We start from the raw sequence: 22,390 nt of genomic DNA, 5'->3' as shown, positions 1-22,390 counted from the left end.
GTGTTTTATTTTGATATATCAAATCTGAAGCACATCTCTATGAGTTGACCCTCCCATTTTTTAAGGTTCTTCAGTCAAGTGCATAACTCATTCACAACAGTATGCTGCTGGACTCAAATGATTATAAAGAAAAGGCAACTATTTTATAAGGTTGTTGCCATACCCTGTAACCTGTACTGTATTGGGAAGCATTGCTCCTCTAATATGCATGGTTTTTACTGACACCTTGTGTTATAAAAGTGTAAAAACGTAGCACTGAAACGCATACAGTACCAAAGTTGTTTCTTTTTAATAAATAAAAAGCACCACAGTCACCAACCGCAGACGTAAGAGCAAAGATCCGTACAACGATTCAATTACAGTAAACTCTCGTATAATAATTTGTGACGGGAATAACATGTACAGCTACTCGCTTGTTGAGATACAGTAGTTGTGGCACTTTGACATTTACCTCCGGGTGAGGAAACAAAATTTGGCTCAATCTGTCTTGTATAACCAACCCACCAAATCGTTTCAAAACGTCGACGCGCAGCTCAGGTGACAATAACCTGTGTGCTATTCTTGAAATGTAGAACTAATCAACTCTTAAGTAGGGTGTTTTGCTATTTTTTATTGAAAATAAACTATAGTTTATAACCTTCATTTTGTGGTTGGGGGAAGCCAGATAAAAATGTTATGTACGAAATCGCCAATAAGTACAACTCGAAGGATTTGCTGGACGAACAACGGATTTACTACCCCCCCTGCAGTTATAAATGCGTCCAACCACTGACGTACAGTTTTAGTTGAGAGGTTGTCTGAAGAGTGCTCTACCTGCAGTGGTAAACGAAGGAAGCTGGGATACGGTAAGTTTCTATTTAACGTCGTATCTTCTGTTGCATATCCACAACATAATGACATGCGCGACGTATATTGGTATTGGTGTTTGGAGCGTGCTGCGTAGTACACAGCATGCAAAAAAACAAAAACATAATGTCTCCTTTAGCTGATCTAGTGCAATCTTATGTTACATTGTCAAAAAGTAACATTTAAAAAATAATTGTATTTAAGTAGTTGTTGATATTTGTTAAAAATGTAAAAACAACACATGTAAATAAAATTAAGTATCATAAATTGATGAATAATTTAAAAATACAACATTATAACAACAAAATTAATAATCATTGGACAAGCATCTGCTATATTTGATTCTTAATCTGTTGAGCAATGACGGGTATTTTTTAACTGCAGCTGTAAAATGCACAGCAGCACGAGGGAAGGGTCGATTGCCAGTGCAAGCCTCTATCAACTCCCTTTTTTAAAACATAAAAGTATTGAAACATTGAAATAAGTACTGTATCGGTAGTTACACATTGTGTGCTGGAGCATATGGGTGTATAATTAAGGGGTGTAAGTACTTCAGCGTAATTGTTTTAGGAGACTTCAGTTCAAAAATTGTCTTCAGAATAAATAAATGCTTTTGTTTCCAAAACAATTCAAGTTGAGTGGCTTAATGTGTACAGTATAACGCTGCAAAGGGTTACACAGTAAACAAAACTAAAAACCCTAAAAAAGCATGGTCTTTTTTATTAATTATTTTTTTTATCAGGATTTTGAATAGATTTTTACATATTAAATCCTTTATATAGGTACATTGTAAACCACATTAATTGGATACTTAGTTGAAATATTATTTAAAAATGAAGAAAAATATATATATAAATCAGGTTTACTTTTTATTGAAAATGTTGGCCGATATGAACGTTTTAACAGTGAAGGACCGTTCTATGAAACCAGCTATAATCTTAGACTACCAATGTTACCTTATGTAAGGTAGTCCAAGATTAGTGCTAATCAGAGTCTGTGAAACCAGCTGGTAATGATGAACATAGAGTTAAATATGTATAGATTTGAATAAAATATATCACGTTTTTTTTTTGGTTTTTTTTTGCTGTGTAACGTTGGCCTAGTACAGGCAGTCGTTGAAACGATTGTGCAATTTTAGGAAACTTTTAAGAATGGGAGTGTCATACAGTGGCGGGTCAAGAGAATTTGTACTGAACTGAGATTTATGTAGATTTTTTCTTTTAGCTAGTTGTGGAACTTGTACACTACAGTAAGTTCTTTCTCTTAAAGATAGTGACTCTCAGGTATTTTTAAGTTGTTCATCCATTAAATCCATAGGTGTCTGATACCACATGCATTCTATACATGAATTCATTAGTTGTCTTGTGTAAACAAAAGCAAAAGACAGAGAAGCAGTATGCTGCCAAAACACTCCTTAATGGAGTAAACACAATAAAAAAGTAAGATAATCCATGCAATATCCTTGATGATGTAAAAGCCACAGGATAAAGGAAGGGTTGCTTCTGGTGGTGAAAGAGCAGCCCTTGATTTGATCTTCAAAGGCAAGATGGAAGCATAGAGACAGCCGGTGCTTGGAATTAAACAATCGGTTTATTGCCCTGTTGTTTCTGCCTGGCACACTCACAAAACCCGCTACAAGGTCTGAAGGCCAACTGTTAACTTAGTTTTAAAATGTTATCATTTTATTGTTGAACTAATGGCTTTATAAACTCTTTGTAATCGCAGATTGGGCAGGACTGTTGGATTAAGTATGGCGAGTCCAGTTTTCAATGCACAGCGCCTGCTGTGTCGCATCTGTCCTGGGCTACGTGGTGTCTGTGGTCTGCACACCACCAGCAGCTGCACCTCGAAGGACCACTACAAAGTGCTGGTGGTGGGTGGTGGAAGTGGTGGAATTACCATGAGCGCTCGGATGAAAAGGAAAGTCGGAGCCAGAAATGTAGCCGTCATTGAGCCTAGTGAGGTAAGATATTCACATTTAGTGTGCTTTTGTAAAAAAAAAAATTGGGAAAGAAAATAGTACATTACGAAATGAACTGGTTCAAGTAGATGGCAAGTGAATTTAGTTAAAAAAATGTTTACACATGTCTGAACATGTTTCGTGTGTTCTAGCGTGAACATGTGGAAGAACAGTGTGAGGTCTAGAACGTGGGTTCCCTAACTTTCTTACCCCGCTCGTGTAACATCAGGCTTCCTGACTGAAAAGTAAAATTCACCCCTTTTGCTGTATAATGGTACATACTGTTTGTATTGACATTGGAAATATAGGGGTCGTAAGTGTTACATTAAAAATAACCCTAATCCAGACCTGGGGATCATTTGGAAGATATTGTTTGGAAAAAATTGAATTGACGATATTGCCATCGACCCAAAGTTTGGAACCTCTTTTCTAGTACAGTTACACGAATATGAAGTTTTATTTGATTATTTTTTTAAATGAGTTTGAGCTGTGTGGACTTGTGTATGAACCATGTTACACCTTTTTCTGTTTATCTATGGTTTCAGAATCATTATTACCAGCCACTCTGGACTCTGGTAGGAGCGGGTGCAAAGGCTGTTAGCACATCCAGAAGATCCACTGCTAGTCTCATCCCCTCTGGAGTTAAATGGATCAAGTCCCAAGTGCAGGAGTTTAACCCAGACAAGAACTGTGTGCGCACTGATGATGGTAAAGAGGTATCTACAGTTCTCAGTGTCATGGAATGTCTTTAACTCTCCATTGAAGCTGTTTTGTGGTGTGCTGGCCATGTTCCAGCCTACATGCAGCAGCCTGTTTCATGTAATGAGCTGCAATGGGTGGGGAGCCTGGGAGACACAGGTTTGCAGTCAGCTCCTTGGCATCTCCTTGGAGAAATATTTAAGCTTCTGCAACTGTGCAATATTAAATGTTGATACGATTTTGTGATGTTTTCCTGTTCTTTTGAACTCCCCATTACAATGCACTGCTTGAGAATGTTTTTTCAACTTTAGAATCTTGCAGGTCTTGCAAAATGTATTGCATTTAAAAGCTTTGCAAAACAGCCTCTTTAAATAATGTATTACACTTATGAAGATTGGAGTGTTGTTTCTAATGCTGACAATGTGTAATTGTACCTGTGTGTTTCTCTGTGTTGTAGATATCATACGAGTATCTTATTGTAGCTCTTGGGCTCAAGCTACATTATGAAAAGGTACAGTCCGTTTGTATTTATGTATTGGTACTGAACATATATTATTCAGGGACTGGTGTCATAAGCAGGACAGTTCGAGTTTGATTCACAAGATGCTGTAGCAGTTAACAGTTTGCATTTAAATGCTTTATGACCTGGCAAGCATTATTATAAATAATCATGTCTTGTGTTAGTTTTATGATTGGACACTAGGTGGCACCATAGCTCAAGAGACAATTCTTCCAAAAAAACAAACAAACAAAACCCACAGACTTTGAGAAAACTTTGTTTAAAAACCAGAATACAATAACATTTTGCTCTAGAGCTTTTTAAATTAGGCAATTTTGCTGACATTACATGTGTTCAGATGTTTCATATAGTAATTTGAGATATCAAAATATTTGTTACAGAAAGATCCTACCAAAATATGGATTTTTAAGTTTTTAACCATTTCAATTTTATACTAAGCAAGCCTCTTTTTATGTAATTAGGCAGCTTTTTAATTCTACCAAAAAATGCATTGTGCTCTGCAGAACATTTCCTTGGCTTCTTCAGCTCCTATTGTAACTGTTTGTACAGTACACCACCAGGTGGTGCTGTTGGAATATCAAGGCAGGATTTGTAAAACAACCCTGAGCCTCACCCAGGAAATGACATAGCTCTGGTACAGATAATTAGCACCTGCATCAAAGTAATTATACTGTTAACTTAACGTGCCACAAAGCCATTTTACTTCGACTTCAGAAACGTGGCCCAGGTTTGCTTTGGCCTTTTGGCTAATTTTGGGGTTCAGGGTCAAATTACGCAACAAATGATTGATAAAAAGGTGTGGAATACATTTACAAGTCAGGTCTGCATGTTGATCTCTTCAGATGCATTCAGCATGATTGTAGAATGTGAAACCATCCAGCTAGGAATCCCACAGTGTGTATTAAAGAATATTAATAGTGTCAGGATTAGCTCCACTGTAAAGCATTGTTGTAAATGATGAAATCATGCTAACTAGACTGTGGTATCACAGTCTCCCATGGATAAGTATGTTTGAGATGCCATTCTACATGCAGCGAATCTTGGTCATGCTGCCTACATTTCCGGTATTTATTTTTCTCACCATGCAGATCAAGGGTTTGCCTGAAGGCTTTAATTATCCAAAGATTGGCTCCAACTACTCAGTTGAGACAGTAGACAAAACCTGGAAGGCTCTGCAGGATTTCAAGGAGGGCAATGCCATCTTCACGTTCCCCAACACGCCAGTCAAGTGTGGAGGCGCACCGCAGAAGATTATGTACCTCGCTGATTCCTACTTCAGAAAGGTAAAAAAAACATGGCATTTAATCTTGGTAATCTATTCAAATGTTCCTGTGAGCTGTGTCCTGGTAAAACTTGATATCCCATTCACAACGCTCCAGTTAATTAAACTGAAAAATATGTATATAGAGGGCTCTCGTTTCTATTGTGCTGTAATGCTGAAACATGACTTTCATTTCATAAGGTCAGTCTAAATGCCATATTCTCATGTTCCGTAATAGCACTGTTTGATTTATCTATATTTTTTTTCATACTGCTTGCCAGTTAAACAAGATTATTTAATGTAAATGAACAGACATTTTCAACACAACCGAATAAAGGAAAGTGAACGATTTCCCTGACCCTGATTTTCTAGGTCTTCGAAACCAGCCTTCAGATATTACATCAATGTATCTTTGTTTTGAGATTTCTGTTTACTATGTTTGTTTTAAGTGCAACACTGCTCTCTGACAGTATTATGTACTGCGTTTTTGTTTTTTTGGCATGACAGACAGGGAAAAGATCCAAAGCCAACATCATATACAATACGTCCCTGCCCGTATTATTTGGCATTAAGAAATATGCCGACTCTCTGTGGAACATTGTGAAGACACGGGACCTGAATGTGAACCTCAGACATAATCTCATTGAGGTCCGGCCGGACAAACAGGAGGCTGTGTTTGAAAAGCTAGACAACCCCGGAGAAACTGTGGTTTTCGAGGTCTGTGCCACTTTACTATTTTTCTGGTTCCATTTACGTTTGTGTCTTGATTTAGGACTTGGTTGTAAAAACAAGAGCAAACCTTTCATTACAAAAGTAATCATTTCCATGGATATTTAGCAACAAGTGGAGGAGGGTTCAGCCTTCTTCCTGCCTTAGTAAACAATGAATCGCTGTGGTGGAGCAGTGTAGGATTGCGGCTCGGGACTGGAAATCTTTAGTAAAAGTTTTTTAACATGGACCAAAACAGCATTAAACAACTCTTTCTCGATTGCAACACTATTTTATAGTTTGCTTTTTGGCTAACCGGTATATAGATTCCAAGCAGTTGCTTTTATTTACATTTTCAAGGGAGGTATTGCTTTTCAAAAAAGGGTATGCCCCTAAATTTAACTATTATTATTATTATTATTATTATTATTATTATTATTATTATTATTATTATTATTTGTTTATTTAGCAGACGCCTTTATCCAAGGCGACTTACAGAGACTAGGGTGTGTGAACTAAGCATCAGCTGCAGAGTCACTTACAACTACGTCTCACCCGAAAGACGGAGTACAAGGAGGTTAAGTGACTTGCTCAGGGTCACACAATGAGTCAGTGGCTGAGGTGGGATTTTAACCGGGGACCTCCTGGTTACAAGCCCTTTTCTTTAACCACTGGACCATAGTGGTTATACCTTATAACCAAGTGTTATACCTTAACACTTGTTCTCCATTGATCAAATAGAGGACCCCACACAAAGTAAGTAACTTTCAGGACCTTACCAGAGATGAAACACTAAGCACCACCTGGGGATATAGTGAAGATAAATTGAAGAAACTACTGTAGTTAAAGACAAAGTAATACTGGCTAATTCAATGATAACTGTTGGTTTGTATGAGTTAATAGGAAAGACTGAATGGGGTCTTTGTTAGGCTGAAGCATTCATATATGATCTTTGGTTCAGACATGCTGGAACCCTTCTTCCCTTTCAAATGATTTATATTATTATGATACTTTCGCCACAAAACATCTTCCACATGCTGTCTTTCAAAGGAAGGCTCATTGGTATTTTTTTTTTTTAATAAACAGATGTTGCTTCTAGAAAACCATATGCAGCTCTGGGCTGGGAGCTGCTGGTGGTTTGTGTGGAAAAGGAATTGCTTTTCTTCGTCGCTGGCATTCCACCCACAACCAGGCATTACAGGTTACCCAAGTAAATAACATGTGATGGAAAAACAGACTTGGATATCTTGTGGTGTTTATACAAGGCAGAAACCTCAAGAGGCCAAACTGCAGCGCACTGTGTAGTAGCTCACTCACGATTTTGTTTCTGTGTTCTGCAGGAAAAGCATTATGGCTTGAGGTTGGCAGGCTTATTCTCTTCTGTCTACGAGTTTGCAAATGTGGTCTTACCTTCGTGTTACACGTACAGAATAACATTACACTGGCTGTCTAGATTGAGTGTATTGTTAGTAATACCCGAACTAAGTGGTCAACAACGGGACCAGGTTTCATTTACATTGATAAAAGCAGAGATTACTGGCTTGATACAAGTACAGCATACTGGACGTTTCCCCATCATACTTTTGTTACCAATGCATTCTACTACCATGAATACCGTGTATGTACTGCTCAGAAAGCCCTTCAACATGGAGTTCTCTTTGAGAGAGAGACGTAGGCTAAGCAGCAAGGTGATCATTCTTAAAGCAAATTCCAGATGTCAGACCTGGCTGTCGGTCAGCTGGTCGTTGGATTCTGTTCTTTGCGAGTGCGGCTGGATGTTCCTCAATGTGTACCCAGCTCCAGCAGATGTGCAGTACAATACACATCACACTTTCAGAGGTTTTCAGACAGGCAACCAATTAGCTGGGCAATCCAGAAACTGAATTCAAATAATTCAGCAGTGCAGTGCAAATTGCTTTTTTGTTAATGTTGAAATATGCGGATTTTACCTTTTTTTTTTTTTAAATATGCATGCCTTTTTTGCAGTATGAAATGCTTCATGTTACCCCTCCAATGGGACCCCATGAGGTTCTGAAGAAAAGTACGTTGGTGGATGAAGCAGGCTGGCTTGATATAGACAAAGACATGCTGCAGCATAAGAAGTATCCCAATGTATTTGGTATCGGGGACTGTACTAATCTTCCTACTGCAAAGACAGCTGCAGCAGTCGGTAAGCTCTCCCTACTGTAATTTCTTAGAAACATTAGACTGCAAGAAAAAAAGACACACTGACAATCTTGAAGCATTACAAAATAACCTTACATAACTACTTATCTTCAGAATGCATGTGATGTATTCTAATGCAAGATAAGAATTTCACACAGTACTGTTTTTGAAGCAGTATTTTTGATTGAGGAAGACATTTTGGCTCCGACCTGATGCTTTGTAATTAAAAGCAGAAACGGAAAAGGCCTGCGAACTGAAGACCAAGGGCAGTGACTTACACAAGTAGACTGCTGCTAAAATAGGGTACAGGAATTTCCCTGCATGGATAGGATTTCAGTGAGCACGGAGGCACAGACATTGGAGCTCTCTCAAAATTTTCATAGCGTGCACTTGATCTGAGTCAGGTGCAGTACTGTAACAGACAGACTCGTCGTACAGCACAGTCTGCACACTGGGTTATGATTTAAAAATAATAGGAATCCAACAGCATGAAGATTGAGCCAAAAACGAATTAACTACCCCAGCGATACTAGACCACTCCTCCCACCCACCCTCAAAAATACCAGCTGTACCCAGTTGCAGAAGACCAAATAGCTGTTGGAATTCTAAAGGCTACATTGCAGGGTCTTTACAAGTCTTAGTTTGTATTTGACTCATAGCTTATAAAATTCAAGGGTTCTGTAGACTGGCCAAACTGTATTTGTCAGAGGGGTGGGCGGGGGGGTGGGGAACCATGTGAAACAGGCCAGGATTCAAGCACCATGAAGTCACAGAAGGAAAGATTGTGCTGTTGTCTTTCATCCATGTCCACATCCACAAAGTGTGAAATCCCGTTTATTGTCAGCAGATTTCTCGTTTCGATTGGAACCTTAATGGTTTCAACTGGCCTGTGGTTCATGTTGTCAAGACATGCCTTTGTTTTATAAAACATAGTTTGTTTTATTTTTTCTTCTTCCAGCGGCTCAGTCTTCAGTTCTTGATAGAACTATTTCAAGGGTGATGAAGAATGAAAAGCCTGATAAAAGGGTATGCTGGTGTCTCTTGTGAACCCCGCAAAGGAACATGTTTGTCAGCCAGTTTTTATTTGTTCTAAAACTGTTAATGTTACAAAACTACCATGACAGTAGAAGTGGGCTGAATGAAAGCTGCATAGCAGTGACTGTGACCAGCACCTTTTGTAAGACCGTTCTAAAAGCAATGGCCTAGGCACAGTCTGCAGCTTTTTGAGTTGTTTTTAATAGCTTTGTAACATCTAAAGATTAATTCAGAAGCAAACAGCAGTTTGTGATTCTGAGCTTATAGCTTCATTTGAGCAGCCACATGTTGCAGGTATTAAAATACTTCTGAATATTTCTCTTCAATCTGTTAATGCTAGAAATGGGGCAAATGTACCCTGCAAATGTGCTGACTAAAATACGGTTCTGTTGCATTTCCAAAAATATATCTAATATTTAAAGCGCTTGTACTGATATGTTTGAGGTCATCCACGGTGCCATGAGGCACTCTGCCTTATCTTTCTGAAACCATTTCTGTGACTTCTTATCTCTGCAGTCTCCATGGGTGGATGCATAGCTATGACCCAATGTTTTGCATCACCTAGAATTTTAGGATTGAGACATAATTAAAAAAAAAAAAAAATACTAAAAAAAAAAAATATGAACATCATTTTGATCTTTTATTTAACATCATGCAATCAAAGAAACAACAAAATGATATCGCAAAAGTCTACCGGAAGCCATTATAGTAGTACGGTATTTCACGTAAGAAATGTCAAGTTTTTCCATTTTGTGAGTTTTTCGTTGTATGGAAAACTACAACGTGGTGTGTAATTTCAATATTTTAGCTTAACATTATTCTATATTAGTTAATTCTATAGGGTGATGCAAAACATTTGGCCATAAGCTGTATAGTATAGGATGGACAACTTGACAGTTTTGTTAAGATTATTCAGTAAGTTCCATTAAGTACTGCTAATTCAATTTTATTGTGCAAGAACACAACACAGTTCAGTCACATCAATCTAAAACTTAATTTTATAAATCTTTAGTGTGCAACTATCTAACCCACGTTTACCTGCATTAGAACATTAAGCAAGCCCTCACTATAAATCCATTGGATTGTAAACACCATAACATGATGACAAGTTCCAGTACAGTTTCTGGTCATCTAATAATTGATTGCTCTGCCTGTTCATTTGTAGTATGACGGATACACTTCTTGCCCATTGGTGACAAGCTACAACACTGTTATACTGGCGGAATTTGACTACAATGGTCAGCCTCTAGAAACATTCCCTATTGACCAGAGCAAGGAGAGGATGAGCATGTTCTACATGAAGGCAGATGTGATGCCACATCTGTACTGGCACGGCCTGCTCAAGTGAGTAGTTCATCGGTTTTACTTGTACTCATAAAGAAAAGAACCAGTAGGAAGGATGTACTGTATTTTGTAACCCTTTTAATGATCTAATCAAAGGATTTGAAATATCCATTGAAAAAGTTGTAAAGAGGCAGTATTTAATTTGCTGCTGTTTCAGATAAATTAAATAGATCACACTGTATGATGCATTTCTTAAACGTCTGTTTTAATTTTTTTGGATACTAAAACTAATGGGATCTGTTTTAGTGAAATCAGTAGATTGCGCTGGTGATTTCCGTATGTCCCAATACACGTGTTGCTAACTCGCGTTGTTTCTTTTCCCAGGGGATTCTGGGGAGGACCAGGCCCTTACAGAAAGATAATGCACCTTGGTATGAAGTAACCAGGAGAAGCTTCACAGAAATCCTTACATTGATTATTTCATGCTGGGCTTTTATTGTTTACTGATTCCGCAGGTCACCAGCAGGCTTAGCTTACTCTCTAATCATTGTGAATTTAATAGAAAGAGTAAACACTCCCTGAAAGATTAGGATCCCCCACTAGATGATTCACTGGCATCATGGCTCACAGCATGCCTATGCTAAATTTGTTTTCATTAGAAAAAGCAGGATGTCATTGGCTCACAATGCAAAATGCTACAAAGACTGTAGACCCTGGTAGGACGTGTTATAAAAGTGTTGTAAGCACTTGGCAGGGACACTTTTCGGGAGGACGCGTGTGTCAGTCGCCGGGGGGTGCAGCGGTGAACCGGGATTAATAAAATACAATTGGTGATTCCAAATTGGGGAGAAAACTGGGGTAAAAGCATTGGCAATGACTTAATAATAATAATAATAATAATAATAATAATAATAATAATAATAATAATAAAAGTATTATAAGCCAAAATGTGGGATTGTGTGATTGTTTAATTAATATACCGATATTCTTGTCTCATTGTTCCTAATTGTGCTGTGTAAAGGTGACCATGCTAAGATAAATATACAGAGATCATGGTCGCTGTACTTGCAGACTTATAAAACTATATTTATCCAATCATGGAATCATTTCAGGTGAATTTTAGGTTTGAAAACAATACAACATTACAGAAGTGTTTAATCAAAGAGAGATAACAATTTGTGTTTTTCTAGCTGTAATTATCTTTAGGTAACTAACTACTTGTCCTTCTTTTGAAAAGACAAAATTGGAGTAGTTATGTATAAACTGATTTTTATGTCTATTGAAGTTACCATCTCAAAGGTGTTTCCCAATACTCATAATAATAAAGAATATTTTACAAAGTGTCTGTTTTGCTTTTTGATTTTGAGATATAATTTATAAACTTTTACCCTTGCAGGTTTTAAGCAATTGGATTAGTATCCAGCAGGGTTCAAAACAGAATGCAAAGAAGGCTGATCAAATGTAGCAAACAGACCAGGGAAAACGAATTCTGATTGAACATGAAGTTAGGGTGCTCAGAAAATGTGTCTCTTGTCCGGTTGTAGAGGTATTGACTGAGAAGAATATTCTGCTCAAAGAGTGACTGACGAGAATGGACAATATAGTAGGAAGATTCAAAAGGACTCAAAACAAGCTTCATCATTAGGATTTTGGAGCACATTTTATGTATATTAAGGAATATTAACTACAAAACTGTTTGCATTTGCACCTTACCATACCATACAATACAGAGCAATTCAGTTTTTATATTATTCAGACACAAACAATGTGAAATCACCTCCTGTTTACAGTCCATACTGTACAGTATCTGAAACTAGCAATTAAGAAAATGGCATACCGTACTGTATTTGATGCCTATGATTTGAGTATCTTTCAAAGTGTATACCCTGCATTTTCTAAAAAGAGAGGTGTATTGGTTTTAACATTTAAGTGAACACTAATAATGATGTGATGCATGCTTTTCTAAGAGAAAGAAAATTAACCCCCTATGTTCACCAAAATGTTGACATGCATGCATGTCTGGAACTACAATAAAAAGGCACCAGTGGACAGTGTTGGAACCTCACTATTCCTGCTACACTGAAGGTGAAGGGGTTAACCGAGATGGGAGTGCTCTGTTTGTCAAATGTTGCACCTTTAAATGTCCTCTTTTGAAATGCTTTGCTGTTGATCCATCCTGCCTGACTGTCATAAACCATATTCTCTGCAAGGGCATGTGTAGAATAGAAAATAGGCTTATTTTTGCAGAATTGAAATGACCATACCCCTTCCATTTAAAAGTAGCTGATAAGTTGCAATGCCTGTTACATTGTTTTAATACAATTCTTAGAAATCACATCAAAGAAATCACAGTTATGAATTTGTTAACGTCCCAGTACCTCTTATCACGTGTACAGATAACACCCTGTGCAGTCATTAAAAGTGCATTTACAACTACATTATAATTAGTAAATGCAATGTTATGGTGTTTTTTTTATTATAGGAGATGTCATAACAATTTGAGCAGCTCTGCTTCACAGATCTCTCACCACACTGCTTGAGATAACATTTCTTAAACAACTTATTAAAACGTTTTTTAAAAATATGAATAGCTTTTATAGTATTACATTATCCTGTCAGTAGCTTGTAAGACAATCTTTAAGTAATCACTTTCTTCTATATATATATATTGAAATGATAGTATTTGTTAGGTTTGACTTTTACTGTCTGTATTTTAGAGATTTGGTTATAAAGGCAATTTTATATTTAAAAATAGAAAATGAGTGAACCAGACAGTAAACAATAAAGCTGAGTGTCCACAGGCTGATGTGATGAAGTTCCTGTCTGAGTCCCAGACTCACCCACGCTTGTGGAATGAGAGTATTAGGGGTGTTAGTATTTTATATTGAGCTTGCTGAACCAGCAAATATAATATTGCTTTGTTAATACAGAGCCACTTTTGGTATATCTAAAAAAAGTAATTCAGTGGGCGATTTCAAAAACCACACCAGTAAGGCATGATGTTCAACTTGTGGTATTTTCAAAATGCTGAAAACTTAGATGTACCCCTCTTAGCCACAGATTTAATAAATGCTTGACATCTATGCACTGGCACTAGTATTATTTCGAACTCCACTAATGTGGTGAACATCTGTATGGTAACAAAAGGGATCAATCAGCGATTCATCTTGTAGTTAGAATGAACAGCCAAAATTGCACTTAAGAACTTGAGAATAAATGAATAAATAACTAGAATTCACCCCCAAAATGAGAGCATGTTTAATTTTGCCATCTTATTAATATAGGAGTATGCAATGCATGCTTACTTTGTAGGTGTTAACAGCACAGATTTGAGTTGAAGAGGCTGTCGCTACTGCTACTGAGCAGTTGAGAAGAATGAAAAGATATGAAGTCTTCCAGAATGAGATCATTCCAAATGTGTTTATACCAATAAAAGACACACTGAATGGGAAAAATGTTCGAGGCTTTACTAAACATAGTATTGTTCATTTTTACTTTGAATCAGTGTTACATTGTATATTATCATTGAAAACTAATGACGTATGTATTTTAATAGTAACAGTACACCCAAGCACCTAAATGATTATTTCAGCATCTGAAACCAATTCTTCATAAAGAATGCCTCTTCAAATAGTCAAAAACATTCATCTGTGTTAAGTTTTGGTGTAAATTAGCAAATATTCCTCACATGACTGAACACTGACCACCAGTTCCATCGTCCTGCACAATGGGAATGCAGAAGTGTGGTTAACTGGGGGTTATGAAAGTGCTACAGATACAAGTCATGTCAGTAGTATGTTGGGTTTTTTTTCTTCATCCTAGAAGCATTTGTGATACATGAAGTGTCAGCTGTTGCAGGGTCTTGCAAACTGTCAATTACATGAGCTTGAAATATGGAAGTACAGTGTATGTGTGTTTATGACTGTCCTGAACAGTAAACATCTCTTCCGACCCATCATTTTACCTGGTCTCTTAATGTGGAGGAGCCCTTATTTTTGGTAAGGGGTGAATAAATGATAGACCACTGCATGATAAGTTCCACAGGGGATTTTGTTTTGTGTAACTAATGTGGTAATTGTTTCTGCCAAGCCTAGTATGTACAGTGTTTACTTGGTTAAAACAGCAAATTAAAAAGAAGAAACTGAACGGCTGAGCACCTCGCCCTGTATCTTCACACTGTAGTGTTTGTTACACAGTATTTTAGGTAAGTAATACAGTATCATGCAGGTGGTCTTGGTAGTGTGTTTTTAATAAACAGTAGTGTTTAGTACAAGTTCACCCAATAAGGATACAGTACAAATCATTTTTTGAAGGACCTTTTAATGATATAAATTGCATCTCGTTGAAACTTTCAGACAGAAATAAATGTCTCTGCGGATATTGCTGTGGCAGAACATTAAAAATTGCAGAAATAAATATCTGAAGGTATAAAAACCAGAAGCCAGTATAAAATGTACATACAACAGCAGACTGTTTTTTAAATAAAATCCGAGATGCCAGTTTCACACATTAAAAGATGAGGCTGGTGGTTATAGAAAGCTTCTGTCTTCAGCGTAGAGAGTGTTATCTGAAAAGAAAAGAAAAGATGGATGAGATTACTCTACATATAATAACTGCAAGCAGGATTTGTCAGCTTTCAAGACAGAGTTTCTATAAAATTGTCATTTAAGAAACATGTAATCTAGGATGAGACGCTGATACCTGGGGTTGTTTCAATAAGGGAAAGGTCAGTGTGGCCAGACCAGTGCCCAATGGGTCTCTCCAGGTTAAACAGGTAAAGACTTTAGGTCCTGGACTGTAGGGTTAATTAGTTCATATAAACAATTCATAACATGGTTGGAACCAAGTGCTGGAAGCATCAGCTATTTTTCTATACAGGTGTTTTTTTGTTTAACATTGAACAGTATTTGACTGTAAAGCTCTATGTATAACACATTCATCATTCATTCACACGTTGTATACAAGCCCACCTTAGTGCAATTATAGCAGTTTTACGATGTCGTTTTGGATTTTCTCGTAAACCGTTTGGAACAGTTCATCCTTTGATTTAGTTCCATTTAGCTGAACTGTCAGGAAAGAAAATTGAAAATGACCGTTATATAAAAGCCAATTCATTTATTATTATGATGGTTTCTTCTTGCACTACTGAAGTAATTTATAGCCTGAATTTATACTCACCCACATCAACGTTATTGTCCTCCATTATTTTTTTGTGCTTTAAATACATAGGCCAAACATGGCCATCAAACAGGCCAGGTGGATCGGGCACTGTGTAGTTCCTTGAACTGAAAAAAAAAAAAGAACAAAAACTACCTTGAAAAAAAACTGTTTCTCTGCTCATTTTGAAGCAGGTTCATAGGTTCTGCATTCCAATCCACACACCTCTTGTTGCTAGGAGACATTCAAGAATGTAACAAACGGTACTGTACATCATTATTTACATACAAAAGATATGGTACACACAGCTATGGAAAATTGAAATAAAAAGCATTCAAAACCATAAACCTTTAACACTTTTTTTTAATCAAATCAGTGCTTAGTGCTAACTCACCACCTCCTCTTTTTGCAATCTTCATATGGAATGGAAAGAAAGTATCGTCGGTTTAATACGTCGATCAATGGTCTAGAGAGAGAGAAAAAAAAAAGAAGAGTTTTATATACAGAACATGCAACAAACTGTTATTCAAAGCAATGTATTACCAGGGATGAAACTGACTGTCAACAGCTGCTATACTGTACATACTAAGAATACATCTAGCCCAACCCAACTGGCCTAATTAATTCACAGTAATAGCCTATTTGTAATGTCTGCTGGGATAATGTAAAACACAACAGATCCCACTGCCACGCTGGATTTTACACAATAATATAACTCCTTGCTGTTTATCCCCCCCCCTCCCCAAGAAAAGAAAATATATATCAAAGTTTAAATTATGTATTTCTATCTTACTTAACTTGACACAATCTTGCCCCTTGAACACGGCCCGTACCATTTACCAACTATACCTTGCTGGGTGGGTAGCAGAAAATGAAGACGGAGTTACAGGTTATGACAAAGATTTAAAACACTGACTGGAACACGGGAAAAAAATGCCACTGTTCTGACATCAGAAAGCCACATTGCTCGCTCTCCCTGTCAATCACCTGCTTTGCTCAAGACTTTCTGAAAACACACCTCTATCTGCTTTAATGAAACTATTATAGTTCCATTATTACTAAATTACTAAGCTGTAATGCTTATTAAAACATCAGAATCATTTTTAAACACCCTGCCCCCATTTCACTATGATATAGGTTTGCACAGCAAGATATCTTACATACAACAAGATACACAAGTGTTACTTTTTAAAGAAAAGACCCTTAAAATGTACAGCCCCTTTAGAGGAGAATTCTCTGTCGGGGCCCCACAGTTGCCATTCTGGTGGCAAGATGGCTCAAGTGCCAAAAAAAGGTAATATTATGTGGTACACACACAAAAATAATAGAGTACTGCCATAAGGTAGTTACCCATAGGTGTAAAGCAGAAAGCCCTCAACAATAAGGATGTGAATGCCCTCATCCTTATCATTGGACTCCGGTAAAATGTCTGCATCCAGAGTGTTGTTGACACCGTGTGAGCGCTCAAACTTAACAGGGTTTTCAATCCATGCATGGATGGTACTCATCATGGCATCCATATCCAGTGCAGTGATAACTACAAACAAAAGAGATGGATTGAACTGGACGCCCCCAACACACAGGGAAGCCCAACTTAAAGACAACACAGTAAAACCCGGATTACTTGAACTTCACAGCCCCTTGAAAATGTGTCCCGTCACGGGGCAAGGCTCTTCTGGCTTGGTGTTGTACTGGAACGGTTTCTGGAGGCTGCTTGGTTGGTAGTGTCATTTTAGCAATTTTATGCTTGAGTTATCCGAACAAATGCATTTTACAAACACTCCCATCATTAGTTTGGATAACAGGTTTTAGTCAAGACAATGATGAAAACTACAACATGCAGAGGACAAAAAAAAACAGAACTAATATTTTTGGAAAAATATAAGCCACAGATGTAGTTTTTTCTAAACACTTTATTGCTGTATAAGTAAAGATATATTTCTTACCATCATACTGCTTAAACCCATCTTCGCCTTCTTCAATCTGATCTTGAGGCTGAATATCAATATATATAATATGAAAATCAGTCATGTCCAGGTCTACTACAAAACCGTATCAGTATGTGCCTTTAGAAATATACATATGCCCTTATGTCATGGCAGTATTGCAATTTCAGTTTAATTACTGGTGACTCCTGGAATACATTATAGCAACAATAGGTATATATCAAAGAATGTATGCCCAAATATATTTTGCATTTAGGGTACACTAGTTTTTTAAAGCTATTGCAACATGGGTTAATATTTGGAATTAGTGCCGCTGAAAGATACAACCCTGAGATTGCAGTTGACACGTAATCATAACACTGTACATGTATAAACTGCATTGCAAGAATGCCTGGCTCCGAAAAACAGTTTATCTTCCTCGTTACTTCGTAGCACAGAACAAACAGCAGTAGTTGCTTAATTGCACCCCTCCTATTTTAATGTGCACTACTCTTCAGATCGTCAGTCAACTTCAAGGTTAAACTGAAAGACCGTGCAGGGCGCCCTGCGGCAGCGGGCACTGCATCACAGCCACTGCGTTCACATTGTTAAAACTATTTAAAGAAAAAAAGTATGTTAAACTCACCTTGAAAAAGTCATCTTGGTGAACAACGCAGCAGTTTGGCAGGTGCTGGATTAAGCGATTGGTAAGAGTTGTCTTGCCGCCGTTTGTTACGCTGTAATATAAACATAGACGCAATGTGTTATTTTACATTCATGCACATCAATCACTACCAGAGAATGTCTGCTTTTAATACTCTAAAAATAAATGTTTTGGACAAACCAAGCTTTCTGATGTGTACACTACACACACCAAGGAAAATCAAAATCACGCTATTGGAATAATGCCCTTATACTGGCCATGCAATGGCTGTACTGTAACTAACTGTACAGCTGTCGTGCAATCTCAGAGTGCCAGAGAAAGACAGATCACACAGAAACACGGAAAGGATTTTGACCTAATGAACTGACAGCACTGTTCCTAGTTTTGTCTTTTATGTATTACTCAAAACTTGTATTATTTATGGTTAAAAACGAATTTATCTGGGAGAAATAAAACATGCCGTTTGCTTTAAAAAAAGTATTTGTTTTAAACACTAAAATGTCGGTTTGGACCAGTATACATAATACAAAATATTTTTGAAATATGGTCCAACATAGGCTTATAGTGTCTAGCCTGCATGCATTCTTTATCGTTATAGTATTTATAACAGCAGAAGCCTATAGTTACACCCCTCCATGTGCTTGCTTTATCTAGCGCAGGCCTCTCCGCATATTAATTTAGTGGCACATTAAGTTAACTCACCCGCCAATGCCAATGATGTACTTCATGTTGTTCAGTCTCACGGAATCAAAAAATAAAAACTGGACGCTTAAAAATCCGGGTCGGACTATTCACGTCTGGAGGACGAGGATCGGAAAGAAGAATGCCAAAAAAGAGAAGGTAAAAGCAAACGTCAACTACTCAAATTATCCATGTTTCAGATTGGAGGTAAACTTCGCTGATGTTATCGGCTTCAGTGTTTAAGCAGGAAAGAGCACACTTCCCTACCACGCTGCGCCACACGCTACTGTGTGACGAACGATTGGCTATTTAAACTGTACAGATCCTGCGGAAACAATCGTCAAAGCCAATAAGACGCGGAGGCAGAAGAGGCTCGCCTTAGCAAATTCTTTCAGTCCTAAACCACTGCTTCTTTCTTCAGTGTTTTGATATAATATTTTGTCCGGAAACGAGTAACATTTGATTGAGCTGTTAAACTTCACCTAAGCACGCAGCTACAGTGCGGGCTGAACTTGTTTATAATAATAGTCAAACTCTTGGCGTTGTTTGAAAGCAGTAGAAAACAGATGCGTATTTGCAAGAACAAAACAAGCTTCCACAGAGGGCATTATACATGAACATTGAATCCTATGTAGCTCATGTAAAAAATATACGTTAGTTGTAAAAATGTCCCCCGTTATAATTGTATTATCAGGATCAATATATCAATGTAGTCATTTATATGAATAGTAGTGCCTGACAATAAATAAAATATCAGATATACAGATATTGCCTGGTTTTATAGGTTTTTGTGTTGTTCGATTTTAAGCTTTATGCAGTGTATGTATACGTGTATTGTTTTGTTAATAATGTGTGTGAAGAGATCACTAAATAGTTGACTGTTTATAGGGACGTCAGTGGAATACGATGTGAATGAATTACTACAGTATAGGTGTTCTCGATTACCTTTTAATAAACCTACAGATTCGAATATGTCGGCAATTTACCTAAAAAGAGTTTATTGTTGTCAGGTTTTAAACACTTACAAGGAAACTTTCAAAACGATTTTGTTCGTGTGTTAAGCGTCACAAGAGTACTACCGTATATAAAAACATGTCCTTGTGATAGCTGTGCAAAACGTCACCTTTTGCCACATACTGGGACATACTGTACTCTTGGTTTATTTTTTCAAACACTTATTAAGTTTCCAGCAATCAATAAACACCAATGTGACAGACTCCTGACCATGAATGTCAGATCAAGTAGTACTCTTCTTAGAGTAGCACCTTTCTGCTCAAAGCACAGTGTGTCCTATAAGTTGTTTCTGCAAGGCCCAGATAAGAAACAGGTTGTATCTTATTATGAATGATAGCTAGAGTGCATATAAGGGTTCAGCTACAGGGCAGATGCTTGATGGGCAATTATAACTAGTGATTTATCTAAGCAAAATCTGCAAATTCTTGGAATTATTTAATTAAAGAACACACATGAGTTCCAAATGCTGCTCAGACTGAATACTTGTCAGTCTTGTGATACACAAAACCCTGAAATATGAAAAGTTTGTATTGCATTTTGCGTGCGTCTTTACATTCAACAGTACACACTATTTTAAAACACAAGCTAACAAGTGTACTCACTGGCCCTCCAGGTGCCCTCTGAGTGTGTGGGCCTCTGTTCAGTTACACTGGTTACACCTGCTATTCCTCCGCTATGAGGATAGCAGCTCCATAATTCAAACCGATTGCTAGGGACAAGCGTCCTTTCAATTCTGCTGGATTCTGCATGTAAAGATTCAGCACTGGGACAGGGCTCTGTCTCTGATTCCTGCTTCTGGCTAAAGGAAATTATCCTTACATAACCACTGCAGTAGGATCTATTGTATAAGGCATGCTAGGTCGTGTTCACAAAGTGTACACCCCAGGGCGTTGACCTTTTTTCTAAAACACAATCTTGATGTACAAACTTCGAATTGGGGTAAATTGTGAATGTAGCCCACTGTGTCAGTGGTATTAAAAGTGTGCTAACCTAGGTTTTAAAATTCTTCTTCTCTTTAGTTTTTTTTTTTTAACATTGTTATGGGCCTCTCTGTTGTGCTGAAATCTTTTGGGGCTTTACTTTGCATTTTGGCTCCTTATGCGCTGATCATGTCCGTCGGTCTTTCTGGTGAACACGGTCACTACCTTTTGCACCAAGCTTATCATACACTCCTAGCTTTTTTAGACACTTTCTAAAAGACATTCAACAGAACAAGGGGGAGCAAGTGATAATATTGCCAGCACTGATATTATGTAAGAAGATGGATTTCAAAACATTGGTTAGCACTCCTTTAATCCAGAAATAAAATGTTTTTGGTTCTGCAGCAAATTTAAAACCATGACCCAAGATTAACCAATACGTTGTCTTCTGCCAATATTTAGTTTTTTTAAACATTCTCCAGATCAACATCTGTTTGAGGTCTTGTGGTTTAAGCATAATGACACCTTATAAAAAGGTTGCAAATCAACCCACAATATAGAAGTTCCAAACAGAAAAAGATGCAGATCGCTGGTAGCAAAATGGCTAAATTGTCAGATGTTCAAGTTTGTTTAGTTTAGTTTAGTTTTTAGTTTTTTTTTTAACTAAAATGCATTAGTCACATATCAAATGTGAGATGTACATATGGAAGATAAGGGTTTTGAATGTGCAGTTTTGAGATAAACACATATTATATTAAACGTGTGCTTTAATTTTAAAACCTGATATCTGCTACTACGCAGGCTAAATACATGTTTTGCAAGCCATGCTTCCAGGTAGTGTTGCACTTCCTTAGTCTGAAGAGTGAAATGATCCTTCACCCCTACAAAGTCTTCTTTTAATGTCAAGGTACTAGTGCAGATGTCATGATTCAAACTGAAAATACATGTTTGCTAAAACATGTGTTTCTTTCAAAACTGCACATTTGAGACCTTTGAAGCAAATGGAAATGCATGACATGTAAAATGTATGAGATTATTATGTTAGCTACACCACTTTATCAATAGCGTTCTGGAATCTTTCTGATAAGATTCTGGGACAGTCTGTAGGTTTACACTTGCTTGAAACAGCGGGGTAGGGGGACGGGGGACGGGACGACACCACACATCTCACAGGATCAGACTAAGCTGTAGTGACACATTTTTCCTTTGCCCATTTAATGCTCGTTGGATCCTGTCTTCACCCCAGATAGATATTAAAACCCTGCTTTCTTCATCAGTGAACAAGTTGAACAAGCGTCCTTCAGACATTATCTCCGAAATCTGTAATACAAAACAATTAGGTTTAGCCAGTAGTCGCTACACATCGAAAAATGTAAACTACATAACAAAAAATAAACAAAAAAAAACATGCAGTCACCACTGTTAACTGATATAGCAAACATATTATCAATACTTAATATAAAAAAATATAGACATGCGTTACACTTACTTTTTTAGATGCTACGAGTTGGAGATGTGGAGTTGTGCAATCTTTCCAGTATTCGTCCTCA

The 22,390-nt window shown here is 37.4% G+C and overlaps 2 protein-coding genes across 2 annotated transcripts; one reads left to right on the top strand and one right to left on the bottom strand.

The window, feature by feature from the left end:
• The first annotated feature begins 423 nt into the window (after positions 1-423).
• LOC117963045 (sulfide:quinone oxidoreductase, mitochondrial-like) lies at positions 424-11,820 on the top strand. Its single transcript, XM_058995093.1, has 10 exons — positions 424-845; positions 2,572-2,809; positions 3,352-3,522; positions 3,963-4,016; positions 5,114-5,308; positions 5,794-6,003; positions 7,981-8,164; positions 9,119-9,186; positions 10,361-10,539; positions 10,864-11,820. The coding sequence occupies exons 2-10, from the start codon at positions 2,597-2,599 to the stop codon at positions 10,919-10,921; spliced, it is 1,332 nt and encodes a 443-aa protein (XP_058851076.1). The 5' UTR covers positions 424-845; positions 2,572-2,596; the 3' UTR covers positions 10,922-11,820.
• Positions 11,821-14,710: 2,890 nt separating this feature from the next.
• On the bottom strand, positions 14,711-19,204 carry LOC117428565 (nicotinamide riboside kinase 2-like). The gene is made up of 8 exons (XM_034047704.3): positions 18,928-19,204; positions 18,208-18,298; positions 17,583-17,631; positions 16,987-17,173; positions 16,031-16,102; positions 15,658-15,764; positions 15,450-15,545; positions 14,711-15,046 (listed from the first exon to the last, which is right to left on the bottom strand). Exons 1-7 carry the CDS (start codon positions 18,951-18,953, stop codon positions 15,460-15,462), a joined length of 618 nt encoding a protein of 205 aa, XP_033903595.2. The 5' UTR covers positions 18,954-19,204; the 3' UTR covers positions 14,711-15,046; positions 15,450-15,459.
• Positions 19,205-22,390: the final 3,186 nt, after the last annotated feature.

The sequence above is a fragment of the Acipenser ruthenus genome, chromosome 21 (genome assembly GCF_902713425.1).
Source record: "Acipenser ruthenus chromosome 21, fAciRut3.2 maternal haplotype, whole genome shotgun sequence".
Taxonomy (NCBI): Eukaryota; Metazoa; Chordata; class Actinopteri; order Acipenseriformes; family Acipenseridae; genus Acipenser; species Acipenser ruthenus.
Note: the sequence above shows the minus strand (reverse complement) of the source record. Positions and strands in the feature narration are given on the sequence as shown.